This window comes from Verticillium nonalfalfae (assembly GCF_003724135.2).
Source record: "Verticillium nonalfalfae strain VnAa140/NRRL 66861 chromosome Unknown scaffold_82, whole genome shotgun sequence".
NCBI classification, from domain to species: Eukaryota; Fungi; Ascomycota; class Sordariomycetes; order Glomerellales; family Plectosphaerellaceae; genus Verticillium; species Verticillium nonalfalfae.
This window is the reverse complement of record NW_021167307.1, coordinates 71,696-83,781: the sequence shown is the minus strand read 5'-3', so window position 1 is coordinate 83,781 and position 12,086 is coordinate 71,696. Positions and strand designations below refer to the sequence as shown.

Genomic DNA, 12,086 nt, shown 5'->3' with positions numbered 1-12,086 from the left:
AATATGGCAAGTTCGAGCATATACAGCGCATCGTCGTTGCCCTTCCGACTTGTACCCCTGGCCAACGCTTCATGCAAAATGTAGACGACGCGATGGAGTGCATAATTCTGGACGTGGCTCGCCTCTTCGTCTGCTGCTTTTGCGAAGCATTTGCGCCCCTGCGCCACCATAGACATGGCAACAAGACCGCCCACCACACTGGCAAGAGTCGAGAGACTATCGGTCATTGTCATGCATTGCGATCGTGGCGGCGATCGTGTAAGGCAAGCTAGAGATGCGACCGCAGCTGACGCATGTTGCAGGGCGTAGATGCTGGTTCTGGGCTCCGACACAGCCCACGATGCTGCTTTCCATAGGTTTGATAGAGCCTTAGTCGAGAGCCATTCAGCAGGAAGTTGCTTCGAAGACAGGAGCGACGACGTGCTGCGTGAGAGTCTTGACGCCATTGCCGGCTGTTCAATTGCTTCGACTACCAGAGATAACGAGGAGAGACGACTGTCTTCCTTCAGCTGACTTCGAAGTGATCGTGGGGCCGGGTAGGTTCGCTCAGCTGTCGTCTCAAAAATCGTAGAAGCGTCCTCCGTGTAGCCGAACTGATTGTAGTGATGTGCGATGATGCCAGCAAAGACAGGCTCGATCAGTCCCTCTGTGATTGCCTCTCGGATCAACCAAAGTGCGTGTGCGCGCACCAGGGAGGCAAGGTATTTCCACCCAGCATCGGAGCCGCTCATTTGCTCAAGGTCGGTGTATAAACGAGTCGTTGCACTTGGAGGAGTGAATAGCGAAGACGCTCCTGTTTTGGATGCGTTGTTGGTTTCCCATGCCTCAACGCCGGCGGCATACTCTGGGATCTTACGCAAACACATGTGCAGAAGAGACTTCTGGTTGGAAATAGAGTCAGGTGTCGCTGTCGTACGGAGGAGAGTGTCCAAGATTCGCAACATGCTCTCGTAATGCACGTAGCGATGCTGAGCTACGGGCGACTGTGCTTTCCTCAAGCAGCCGATCGACGCAATGAGCGGTCCAGATTGCGTCGGATTGCCCGAGTAGGACACGGATCGGCTGCTCCTGTTGCGGGTGCCCTGACCGTCCTTACTTGCCTGGGTAGACACACCCTTCTCGGTTTTGACCAGCTTGGTCCGGCGGAAGATGAGAGTCTGCGGCATGGGACCACCGAGAGTTCGCGGCCGGTCCTCATGACCCCAGCGTGTCGTGTCAACGGCGCAATCAGCTCCGGTAGTCTGCCTTTTGGAATAGGTACGGCATGGTCTTTTTGTTTCGTGCAACTGGTCTCCTTCTGCTATCTTCCGCTTCTGCAACAACTTGGTAGAGCCGTTGAGGTTCTCAGGTTGTATGTGAGGGAACGTGCGCTCTTGAACATATATCTCCCTCCGTAGCGCAGCTATGCGATTCTGAAGGGGCCGCAGCAAACGATGACACCTCGTTGCAGTCCATGACAATCGTGACTTGTCAATTCGCGGTAATCGTGTCGCTGGTGATGCTTTTGATGACCGCGTAGTCGTAGAAGGCGACATTCTGGCGTGAGCCGATTTGGTATGAAAGCGGGCTCGAGGCCGCCACCATATGCATATGGTGTAGGCTGCGAGTAGAAATGATGTTATAGGTTGCGAATGTTTACTTGGATGCCAGAAGACCAAGAACAAGGGAGCGCCATCCCAGACGCGTCAGAAGTCAAGGATTCGAGAGGGGAAATGCAAGTTCGCTTAGAGCAAACATTCTTTCGTAAAAGGTCGTGTCGTCTATCGACGTAAGTGAAGCTTAGGATCAACGACCGATGAACGAGGTGGTGTTTGGTCATGTCCCTTGTTTACTCAATTACTATATTCGTACTAGCGCCACCAGGCATGTTGAGGTCACACTGCATTGCAGGCGATGAACCGAGCTTGTGCCGGCACATTGCCGTGGAGCTCAGAGGCCCACAGATTGCCGCTTTCTAGGACACATGGTTGGCTAATGAAGCTCATGCGACGGCTTCGACCCGTGCACGCATTCCCTTTTTTCCCCGTCCTGGGTTCCTGATGCCCCAGAGGGAAGGGACCCAATAGGCGGTCCGGACTAAGCTACCTGGTACTCCAGCGACTGACGATGATTTTTTTTCCCGTTCAGCGTTTCCCGAGTTTCGTCCATCATCCACCACCCCTTTCCACATCTCCACGCTTGTACATTCCCTTTGTCTGTCACAGGGAAGCCTAGAAGCTTGTGACAGTGTTTCTTAGTATTCGATTCAACTGCGCTAATCCCTTCGCCGGAGTTTTCGATTTGCTTACTGCCTGTACAACATCGAACTCATCATACTCCCCCAACACTTTACTGCCTTGCTTTACGCTTGGTCACAACGACACTGCACCAGTAGCACCGACTCTTCCCACCTCCTGGATTTGTAGCAGCTGCTACAAAATATCATCGTCGCCATGTCTTCCGAGAAAAACGAGGTTCCTGCTGGGTCGAGTGAGCAGGCAGTCTTCCCAAGTTTATATATTCCTATTCATTGACTCAATCCAGTCCCTGCCGCTGATGAAGTCGCACCTCAAGATGACGCTGGGCAGGATGCCGCGATTGCCGAAAACCATGTTGATCAGGAAGAGCACGCCGCTGAGGGTACGGCACAGTCTACTCACTGAGACTTGATAGCAAACTGACGTGACGACCAGCCCTCATCAACCTCACGATTAGCCTACCGCAAGAGCCCTACTCCATGACGATCCTGGTATGCCCTACTGCTTGACGACTGCTTCAGATTACCCTGTGACATCTTATCTAATAAGAAAAATGGCAGGTCTCGCCCCAGGAGCAAGTTCACGAAGTTCGTCAGTCCATCATTGACTTGCCTGCGGCCTTCCGGTACACTTGCTTCCACCTCGAGCACAATGGCGAGCGCGTCAATGACTTCATCCCCATGTCAGAAGTTCCCGGCATTGCCGAAAATCCTAACGTGACGCTGGTTGAGGATCCCTATACCGAAAAGGAGGCCCGCATACATCTTGTTAGGATCCGTGAGCTCATCGGTGGTGCGGGCGACCGTGCCGATGTAGTCCAGGGTATCTTGCCCGGCCTGTCGCTCCTTGATTCTATCGATGTTACTGCGAAGCATGGCTCCGAGCGAAACGAAGATCAGCCGCCTGCTGAGCAGCCTGAAACACTGGCAGAGTCCACTTTTAGCTCTGCAGCTTCGATTTCTCACCTCCTACCACCCCCACCCGACGATGCTCCCAAGACCATCAAGACCATCACGCTCTCGTCCTGGAACCCGCCCCCGTGCCATCTGAAACAAAGGGGGCACCTGCTCTACTTGATCATCACGACCAACGAAGGTGAACAGTTCCAGGTCACCGCACACGTTGGCGGCTTTTACGTCAACAAGTCTTCCAACAGCAAGTTCGATCCGCTACCGCGGCCGGCTCCTAAAGGACAGTCTGCCCACTCGCTGCTGAGCCTCCTCGAGCTCATATCTCCGTCCTTTGAGTCGAGCTTCAAGGCTCTGCAGGAGTTCAACAACCGCAAAGACCCTCTTGCCACGTTCCAGATTGCCAACGCTATCCCCGCAGCACCCTGGATTGTACCCTCCACCACGTCGCCCCACTGCACACACCTCTCCGACCCTACTCGCTCCCAGGAGACGTACCTGATTGCGGGCGTGGACAATACTGACACGCTGCGGGACTGGAACGAGGAGTTCCAATCGGCGAAAGAATTGCCGAAAGAGACTGTCCAAGATCGAGTTTTCCGCGAAAGACTCCTTTCCAAGCTCTTCGCGGATTACAACGACGCTGCCACCCGCGGTGCGGTCCTGGTAGCTCGTGGCGAAATCCCACCCCTTAACCCTACAGAATGCAAGGATGCCCAAATTTTTGTTTACAACAACGTCTTCTTCTCCTTCGGAGCCGACGGTGTGGGCACGTTCACTTCAGAGGGCGGAGATGAAGCTGCACGGGTCGCCACTGGCAAGGACGTCGCAGGCGTAAGGCTAGTGAACCAGCTGGACGTTGACGGCCTGTTCACTACTGCAACAGTTGTCGTCGACTACCTCGGAAAGCGCATCGTTGGCCAGAGTATTGTTCCCGGTATTTTTAAACCCCGCGAGCCTGGCGAGAATCAAATCGACTACGGCGCTGTGGAAGGCAAAGATATTGTAGCTGCGGATGATCGCTTCGTCTCGGTCTTTGAGAAATTATCCCGTGCGTTGAGGGTTAAGAAACATCCAGTATGGGACAAGGAGAGCAAACGCATCGACCTCGAGGCCAGTGTTGAGACTAAGGGCTTGATGGGAACTGATGGACGCAAATACGTGCTCGATCTTTACAGAGTCACACCCCTGGATGTTCCCTGGCTGGAGGCTTCAGCCGAAAAGGGCGAGTTCCCTGAATACCCTCACCGCATGACCGTGTTGCGTCCTGAGCTTGTGGAATCCTTCGGCCGGAAGAAGATGAAGGAGTGGGTTGACGAGCAGCTCGCGCAGCGCGCTCAGTCGAAGCAGGATTCCACGGACGACGCGACAAAGCAGGCCTCGACTGCCGACAGCACAGGCGAATCGACCGAAGCTCAAGCAACTTCTGAGAAGGAGAAGGACCGCATCGATCTCTCTCAGTTCCAATTCGCTCTTAACCCCGACGCCTTCAGCGGCCAGTTGCCTCAAACGCCCGACGAGAAAGCGGAACTCAAGGCTGACGAGAAAGATGTTCGTGTCGCCTGCGAGTATCTGACCGATCGGGTCATTCCTGACTTGGTGCGCGAGCTTCAGGATTGTGATATCAGTTTCCCCATGGATGGCCAAGCACTTAGTCGTTTGCTGCACAAGAGGGGTATCAACGTGAGGTACCTGGGTAGGATTGCCTCCCTGAGCACGGACCCGCGACTCCAGTGCCTAAGGGATATCGCCATCCAGGATATGGTCGCCCGTTCGTTTAAGCACGTCATTTCTTCCTTCTTGCGGGAGACCCCCAGCCCGTTGGCCTCGTCTTGCGTTGCCCATCTTCTGAACTGCCTTCTCGGCGCGGAGTTGAATCCGAAGCCTGTTGCCGACGTGGATCCCACCATGAAGGCGCTTTACTCGGATCTCGATACCTCGTACGAATCAGTCACTCCGCAGATCTTAAGGGCTCGTATCTCTGAAGAAACACATCGACGGTACAGGTTTAAGCTGGATGGCGAGTGGTACAAGAGCATTAAGCCTCTTCAGACCCTCAGAGAAATCTCTCTTAAGCTTGGTCTCCAGTTGCAAGCCAAGGAGTACTTGTTCTCCAAGACGGACAGTACCGAAGCTCCTACTGAAGCCAAGCCCGCTGATGCGACGGCCAATGGTCAGCTTAATGGCGAGTCAAAGAAGAAGAACAAAAAGAAGAACCGCGACGCCTCGCCTGCTGCAGTCGCTACTACTGGAGCACCGTGCACGTTCAGTGCCGACGATGTCATCAACATTGTCCCTGTCGTCAAGCACTCCTGCCCTCGCAGCGCTCTTGCCGAGGAGGCGCTGGAGGCAGGCCGCATCTCCATCATGCAGTCGCAGAAGAAGCTTGGTCAAGAGCTTCTGCTAGAGTCTCTCTCCCTGCACGAGCAGATTTATGGCATTCTTCACCCAGAAGTTGCTCGTGTGTACAACACACTGTCCATGCTTTACTACCAGCTGGATGAGAAGGAGGCAGCTGTAGAGCTCTCCCGCAAGGCGATCGTTGTTTCTGAGCGGACGGTTGGTGTCGACTCAGCCGAGACACTACTCAACTACCTTAACCTCAGCTTGTTCCTCCACCAGACTGGCGACAGCCAAGGCGCTTTGTCGTATGCGAAGCACGCCCTTCAGCTTTGGAAGATAATCTATGGCCCTGACCATCCTGACTCGATTACGACCATCAACAATGGTGCCGTCATGCTTCAGCACCTGAAGGCCTACCATGAGTCTAGATTATGGTTTGAGGAATCGCTACGAGTCTGCGAGAAGGTCTTCGGAAAGTCGTCGATCAACGCTGCAACGCTGCTGTTCCAGCTTGCGCAAGCACTGGCCCTCGACCAAGACTCCAAGGGCGCAGTCAAGCGCATGCGAGAATCCTACAACATCTTCTTGAGCGAGCTAGGCGCTGACGACAAAAACACCAAGGAGGCAGAGAGCTGGCTGGAGCAACTAACCCAGAACGCCGTCTCCATCGCAAAGCACGCCAAAGATATGCAGACTCGCCGCCTGCGCACAGGCATCAAATTTTCACCTCGAGGCGCCCCTTTCGAAGCTGACGCACCCTCTGCTGTCGCCTCGACCTCTCGCCAGACTCAGCTCGATGGCTCCTCTCAAATGGACTCGCGTAGCATCGATGAGCTCATCAAATTCATTGAGGGCAACGACCAACAAACCAACAAGTCTTCGAAGCGGCCAAGCAGGGGTAACCCCAAGAGGCGAGGCAAGGCTTGAAAGACGCGCCGATTTAGAATCCTCCCGGAATTTTCCAGTAACTACTCTGCGGCAGCGTAGTCTACGGAAGAGCTTTCTTTTTTAGCGTGGAGAATCTTGTTGTATAATAGACATGTCAAAAAAGAACGGTTCAAAAGGTCAAGGTATCTGATGATGCCGCATTGGCTCATGTAGCTTGCATGGTTGGTTAAGGGGCTGGGCGAGAGGGCCGTCAATCAGAGCATGTGGGCCAACGGGCAGCCTGCTGCCAAGACTCAACACAATACTCAATCCGTGTAATCAAAATTCATCTTCACTCCAAATCGCATCCATTCCCATGTGATCCTTAATTCTTGACTACAGACAGCAAGGTGTTTAGCATTCAAGGCCACGCAAGAAACAACTGACTGCCCGGCAGGGACGAACATCAAGGAGCTTAGGAAACATGCAACCTGGACTTCATGGCTTAGATTTCCGCAGCGAAGCATAAAATCAAGGCTTGTTTGCGCCGAGAGCGCTCGCTATAGCAAGACCATGACTGACTGGAGCATGGTATGATCCTATGCTTTGGAAACCCCTGGGAGTATTGGTCAACAAATATCGACTGACGGAAGACGCTTGCGGAACTTACTTAGCCAGATCAAAGCCTTCCTCCTCTTCAACCTCAGGTGGTTCTGCAGCGGCCTCCTCTGTCTGTTCTCTCGTGTCATGGCCCCGCGTTGGGCTCGTAACTGGTGACCGTGCAGAACGGGGCGGTGGGCTGCTGCTCTGTGGTGGGAGCCGGCCAGCCATTTTCGTAGGACTCAAGTCAAGATGACCAATAGGTTTAAGTGGTGTGCTGCCAATATCAGCGTACCTCCAGAATGGAGCAGGTGAACTAGTTGGCATGTGTTGGCTCGGCCGCTGCGCAGTACTGGGAGGAGCCAGTCTTGGATGCACGCGGTGAGGCGCGGGCGTCACGAATGAAGTTCCGTCCTCTGGCAGGTATGATGATGTTAGAGTCGGAGACTGGTCTTGGACGCTCGTATAGCTCGACGAGGCTGGCGCCGCCGCACTCCTACGTGGTCGCGGCAGTGGGCTTCCATCGGCGGTTAATGCTGTTGACATTGGTGGAAGGTGGCGAGAGGCACGATCAGGTGTGGATTGTACCGCATGCAGCGATGAGCTTGGCGGCGGAGATCCGATGGACCGGAGCTTCCTCTTCCTGGCCGAACCTGTAACCACATCCCCAGGACCATGAGTAATGTAGTTGAGTTGACTGGGTGATGAGGGTGCCGAAGAGCCACGATGACCCCCTCTGCCCCCTCTGTACGCTGTGCGAGTCATCTCTTCGCGGGCCTCTGGAACGATTTGCCACTTCATGCCCTTGCCCGGCTCGTCTGTAGATCGCGCTATCTTGTCGAACGATTTGTTGAGAGAAAGGTTATGACGAATGGAATTCTGCAGGATAGTCAGGTTGCTGCATAGATTATCGACATGAACCACTGCAACAATTGTGACGTACCTGCCAGCCGGCTGCGGGCTGGTGCCTGTAGTAGGCATAATTTGCAGTGATGAAATTGTAGATCCCGTTCAAATTGAGCTTTCCATCTGGTGTGTTGATGATGGCTTGAGTTATCATTTGCGCATAGCTGAACTGCGGTTTAATGTGCCTGTTGTCATCCTGGCTGAGGTCCACATCGTTGGCACTCAGCAATAGAGTACCTGAGCTGGAGTAGCCAGGCGACTTGTGCTGCGCAGACAAAACCTTGCTTCGTGCGGATGGTGGTGTGCCGGGACGCTTGTAGTCGGGAGGCGCAGGCGCGATAGGTTGACGAAAGGGTTGTGATCTTCCAGAAGAGGCTGGCTGTGATGAAGGTGGTTCGTCTGAGGGGCCTGCAGCTGAGGGTGGTGGAATGGGACTTGTCACGTCTTGCTTGGGTATACCGAGTCTCTTGAGGTAAATCGGATGGATGTGGAGGGTGCTGATTTCTGTGGGCAAGACAAACATCATCTCCGTACCGCCAACATCTAGCACCTCGCCGCTCTGGAGCGGACGGGAAGTGCCTTGTTTTAAAGGACTATTGTTGGCTTTGACACCGTTGCGGCCGATAACCTCGAGGAACCAGGACTCGTCTTCCGAGTTGAAGAAGATACGTGCATGGCGTCGAGAGACGAGCTTGCTGGGACCGAGATCTATATGCACAAAGTCGTCGGACTCAGGGTCCTCCTGCTGCTGAGTGCCCGAGGCGGCGGGATCCGCGGCTCGGCCAATATTGACGTTGAGCTTGGTGACATAGAAGGTCCAATCCTGGGCGGCGATCTTGGCATAAGCCTTGACGCCGTCCTGGTTGGCCTCATGGATGACATTGGCATGATCTTTACTGGCTTGTATGGGGCCCTCTTTGGGATAAACTAGATGCTGGACAACCTGCGAGAGAAGTTGGTCGTCCGAGTTGCTGGGACCAGAGGGGTCGGCAGTGAGAGTCGACTCGTCGTCCTCGGCGGGTTCGGAGGCGGGCGGTTCTGGAGCCTATGGTGAGCAAGTCAAGTCAGCAGCTTGCCACATCATAGACACTTGGCACGAGGCGCGACGGGCGTGTGAAGGAGGGCGTGATTTTACCTTCTTGCGACGCTTTGAAGGGCGAGTTGGCGAAGGTTCTTCGGGCCTGTCTGGAGGGGATTGGGCCTGGTGTGTATTACGCCGCGATCGTTGTATGCGTTTCGTAGATGGAGGCATGCTTCGTATCTGGCGGCAGCAGCCAGCGGCCGACGTGACAGCTGAAGACGCTGCAACAGACTGGGTTGAGTGCCGGTGGTGGTTTGCGAGCAGTTGGGTGGCAGGGCTTGAGTACGTGCCTGCGCGACACCTCTCCGTTTCGCAGGATATGGTGCGATTGGGAGGACGTCAAGTCTGACGGTAGTGATGAGGAGGAAGATGCCGAAGAAAGATTGACGGCTGGTTGTGTTGATATCTGTGCAGAGATGACGCGATATAGGGAGGATGAGCAAGTGAACAGAGTGTCTCGAGGCAGAAAGCTGCGGGCTGGCAAGGGAATCGCGAAACACGAAAGACCGTAATGGAGCGCGTCACTTGAGTGTTCCGCCTCGTGCACTAAAGGTCGAGGGTCAAGGAGCCGGTTCGGGGCAGGGGTGTCTCAGAGCATGCATGTACCTCTACACAGTTATAGAGAGCTGCCATACCTCGACAGTGGGGACGATGCGGAGGGGGTCAAAAGTAACAGGCCAGACAGAAGGGCTAAAAAAAAAAAACTTACGTACCTGGCTGGGTAGTTGCTAACCAGACGAGTTAGCGTGGTATTGGTCATGACGACACGCACCTTGCTCTTCTGCCGACTCTATCAAGACATGCTCACGGGCTCAACGCGAGTATACTGAGCATTGGGCAGTTCGTTATTTAAAGCCATGCCACAGAATGCCATGGGCTATCGATGCTCACCACTCTCGTTCGACACCAGAGCTTTTGGCACATGTGTTGCACTTTCCGGCCGCACAATAAAGCCCTAATCGAAATACGGGGTCGAGTTACAAGCCCCCTTGCAGACCCAACTGTAACATCAGCTAGGTACATGAACCCGCCTAAGGTGCCTGCCTACCTACTCACCTGCCCAGTCACCAAGCTATCAGAACCTGTGCCGTCAGCACAACTGGACCTCGTGGTTCAGCTCAACACAAGGCCTCGGTGATCAGGTAGGGAAAAAGCAAAATGCACGAAATCATCACTCTGCAGCTGGGTCAACCCAGTAATTACGTGGCTACTCACTTCTGGAACACTCAGGTCAGACAGCCTCGCAGTCTCATTCTGTACACTGTTATCATGGTCTCTCGCTCTGTCTGGCGTAAGGTGCTAATTCAATCCTGTCTCCCCGTATACAGGAGTCGTACTTTTCATATGCAGACGATGACGAAGAGCCGACCGTCGACCACAACATACACTGGCGGCCTGGGCGAGGCGCCGATGGCGCCGAAACCTTCCTGCCGCGCACCGTTGTTTATGATCTCAAGGGCGGCTTTGGCTCACTCCGCAAAATAAATGCCCTTTATGACCCCGGCGATGATCCTTCTGCCGCACTCTCCTGGGACGGCGCATCTGTAACCCACAAACTCCCATCCGTTGCTCCCACGGCTTATCAACAGAGCCTGGATGCTGGGCTTGTGCCTCCCGAGCTCGACGAAAGTCATGTACGCTACTGGTCAGATTTCAGCCGTACATTTTATCATCCCAAGTCGCTTAACCAGCTTTACGATTATGAGCTCAACTCATCAATCAGGCCTTTCGACAAGTGGCCCCTAGGCCAGGAGCTCTTCCAATCTCTCGACAAGGAGCATGACATCGCCGACCGCGATTTCCGTCCTTTCGTGGAGGAGGCAGACCAGATGCAAGCCATCCAGGTCTTTACCTCTCTCGACGATGCCTGGGGAGGCTTTGCTGCCGAGTACCTGGATCGTATGCGTGATGAGTACCCCAAAGCAACCATACTTGTCTGGGGCCTCCACGCTTCCCAACAAAGTCGCCTTCACCTGATAAACGTTGCCCGTTCGACGGCGGCCCTCTGCGAGCATGCCTCCCTCGTCATACCCATGAGGATACCCCGCGCCGGATTGCCTTCCAACGTCCGCCTCAACTCCGCCTCTCCATGGCAAACGAGCGCCTTGATGGCCACCGCAATTGAGACAGCCGGTCTATCGTCACGGGCCAAATTTGGTTCGTCTCGCTACACCCTCGGCCACTTGACCGAACGCTTGAACCAGGGCGGAAAGCAGGCCTTGGCTCGACTCCAGATGTCTGCCTCTGCTAGCTCAGCTATGCCGCTAGAACCACACGACTCCAGAGCAGGGAAGCAAATGGCAAGCGATGAAGACCTGCCCCTGGATATAGATCTCCTTGACTTGGCCAAAACGAAGCCTAGGCCAAGTCCAGACCACAGCCATCCTCATGTCTTTGGTAGGGAATGGACTTGTCGTGGATGGGACTCCCTAGCTCGAGGGCAACAGGACGAGGCCGATGTCGCAACCAGCTCAGCACGAACAGGCCGGGCTACTGAGCATGTGTCAGTACTATTCTTATTGCCTCACTGTTCTTGTTTCCATCTGACGCCCAGATACACAGCCATTCCTTTGATATTGCATTCCCCCTCCTCGACAGTTTCCCGAAGATCTACACCGCCCAAGAAACAGAGCCAAAAGAATTCGTCGGTGTCGAAACGTGTCTGTCGACGGACAGTACAGTGTCAGAGGCTGTGAATGGATTGCGCACGTTGACCACCCCTTTACTCGGCATCGAAGACCGAGAAAACATTAGCAATGACCTTGCGGAGCTAGCTGAGGCGTATCGGGATGGGTGGTCCAGTGGCAGTGACGATGGCGACGATAGTTGAATGGACACCCCGGCTCAAACCGCAAACTCAACCAAAAGTGACGTGTCATTCTGTCTTCAAGTCAATTCAATTCTCAACTAGCTAGCCCTTGAGAGGCTTATTGAATACATCGGAGGTTTGCAAATAGAATGCAACCGTCGTCAAATTACAAACTAGGCACGCAATGCCCGTTACAAGCGCCGACTGCAACAAGGCGAACCACTACAATGAACGACAGCTGCCCACTGGATTCCTCCTGACGCTTATTTTTTGGTTTGCCATCGCCTGAAAACACACCAGCGGCGCGTGACACTTTCCCCTGGCCGGAGGCATTA

At 54.3% G+C, this 12,086-nt stretch overlaps 3 protein-coding genes across 3 annotated transcripts; 2 read left to right on the top strand and 1 right to left on the bottom strand.

Annotated features, from left to right (window-relative positions):
• Positions 1–2,432: 2,432 nt before the first annotated feature.
• Positions 2,433–6,415, top strand: CLU1 (Intracellular distribution of mitochondria; the record flags this gene model as incomplete). The annotated part of the gene is made up of 4 exons (XM_028642937.1): positions 2,433–2,469; positions 2,524–2,619; positions 2,673–2,728; positions 2,798–6,415. 4 exons carry the CDS (start codon positions 2,433–2,435, stop codon positions 6,413–6,415), a joined length of 3,807 nt encoding a protein of 1,268 aa, XP_028493399.1.
• A 1,111-nt stretch (positions 6,416–7,526) lies between these two features.
• On the bottom strand, positions 7,527–9,113 carry FKH2 (transcription factor; the record flags this gene model as incomplete). Its single annotated transcript, XM_028642936.1, has 4 exons — positions 7,527–7,608; positions 7,707–7,834; positions 7,899–8,906; positions 8,997–9,113. 4 exons carry the CDS (start codon positions 9,111–9,113, stop codon positions 7,527–7,529), a joined length of 1,335 nt encoding a protein of 444 aa, XP_028493398.1.
• Positions 9,114–10,100: 987 nt separating this feature from the next.
• Positions 10,101–11,772, top strand: DML1 (the record flags this gene model as incomplete). The annotated part of the gene is made up of 3 exons (XM_028642935.1): positions 10,101–10,233; positions 10,293–11,445; positions 11,505–11,772. The coding sequence occupies 3 exons, from the start codon at positions 10,101–10,103 to the stop codon at positions 11,770–11,772; spliced, it is 1,554 nt and encodes a 517-aa protein (XP_028493397.1).
• Between the last annotated feature and the right edge of the window lie 314 nt (positions 11,773–12,086).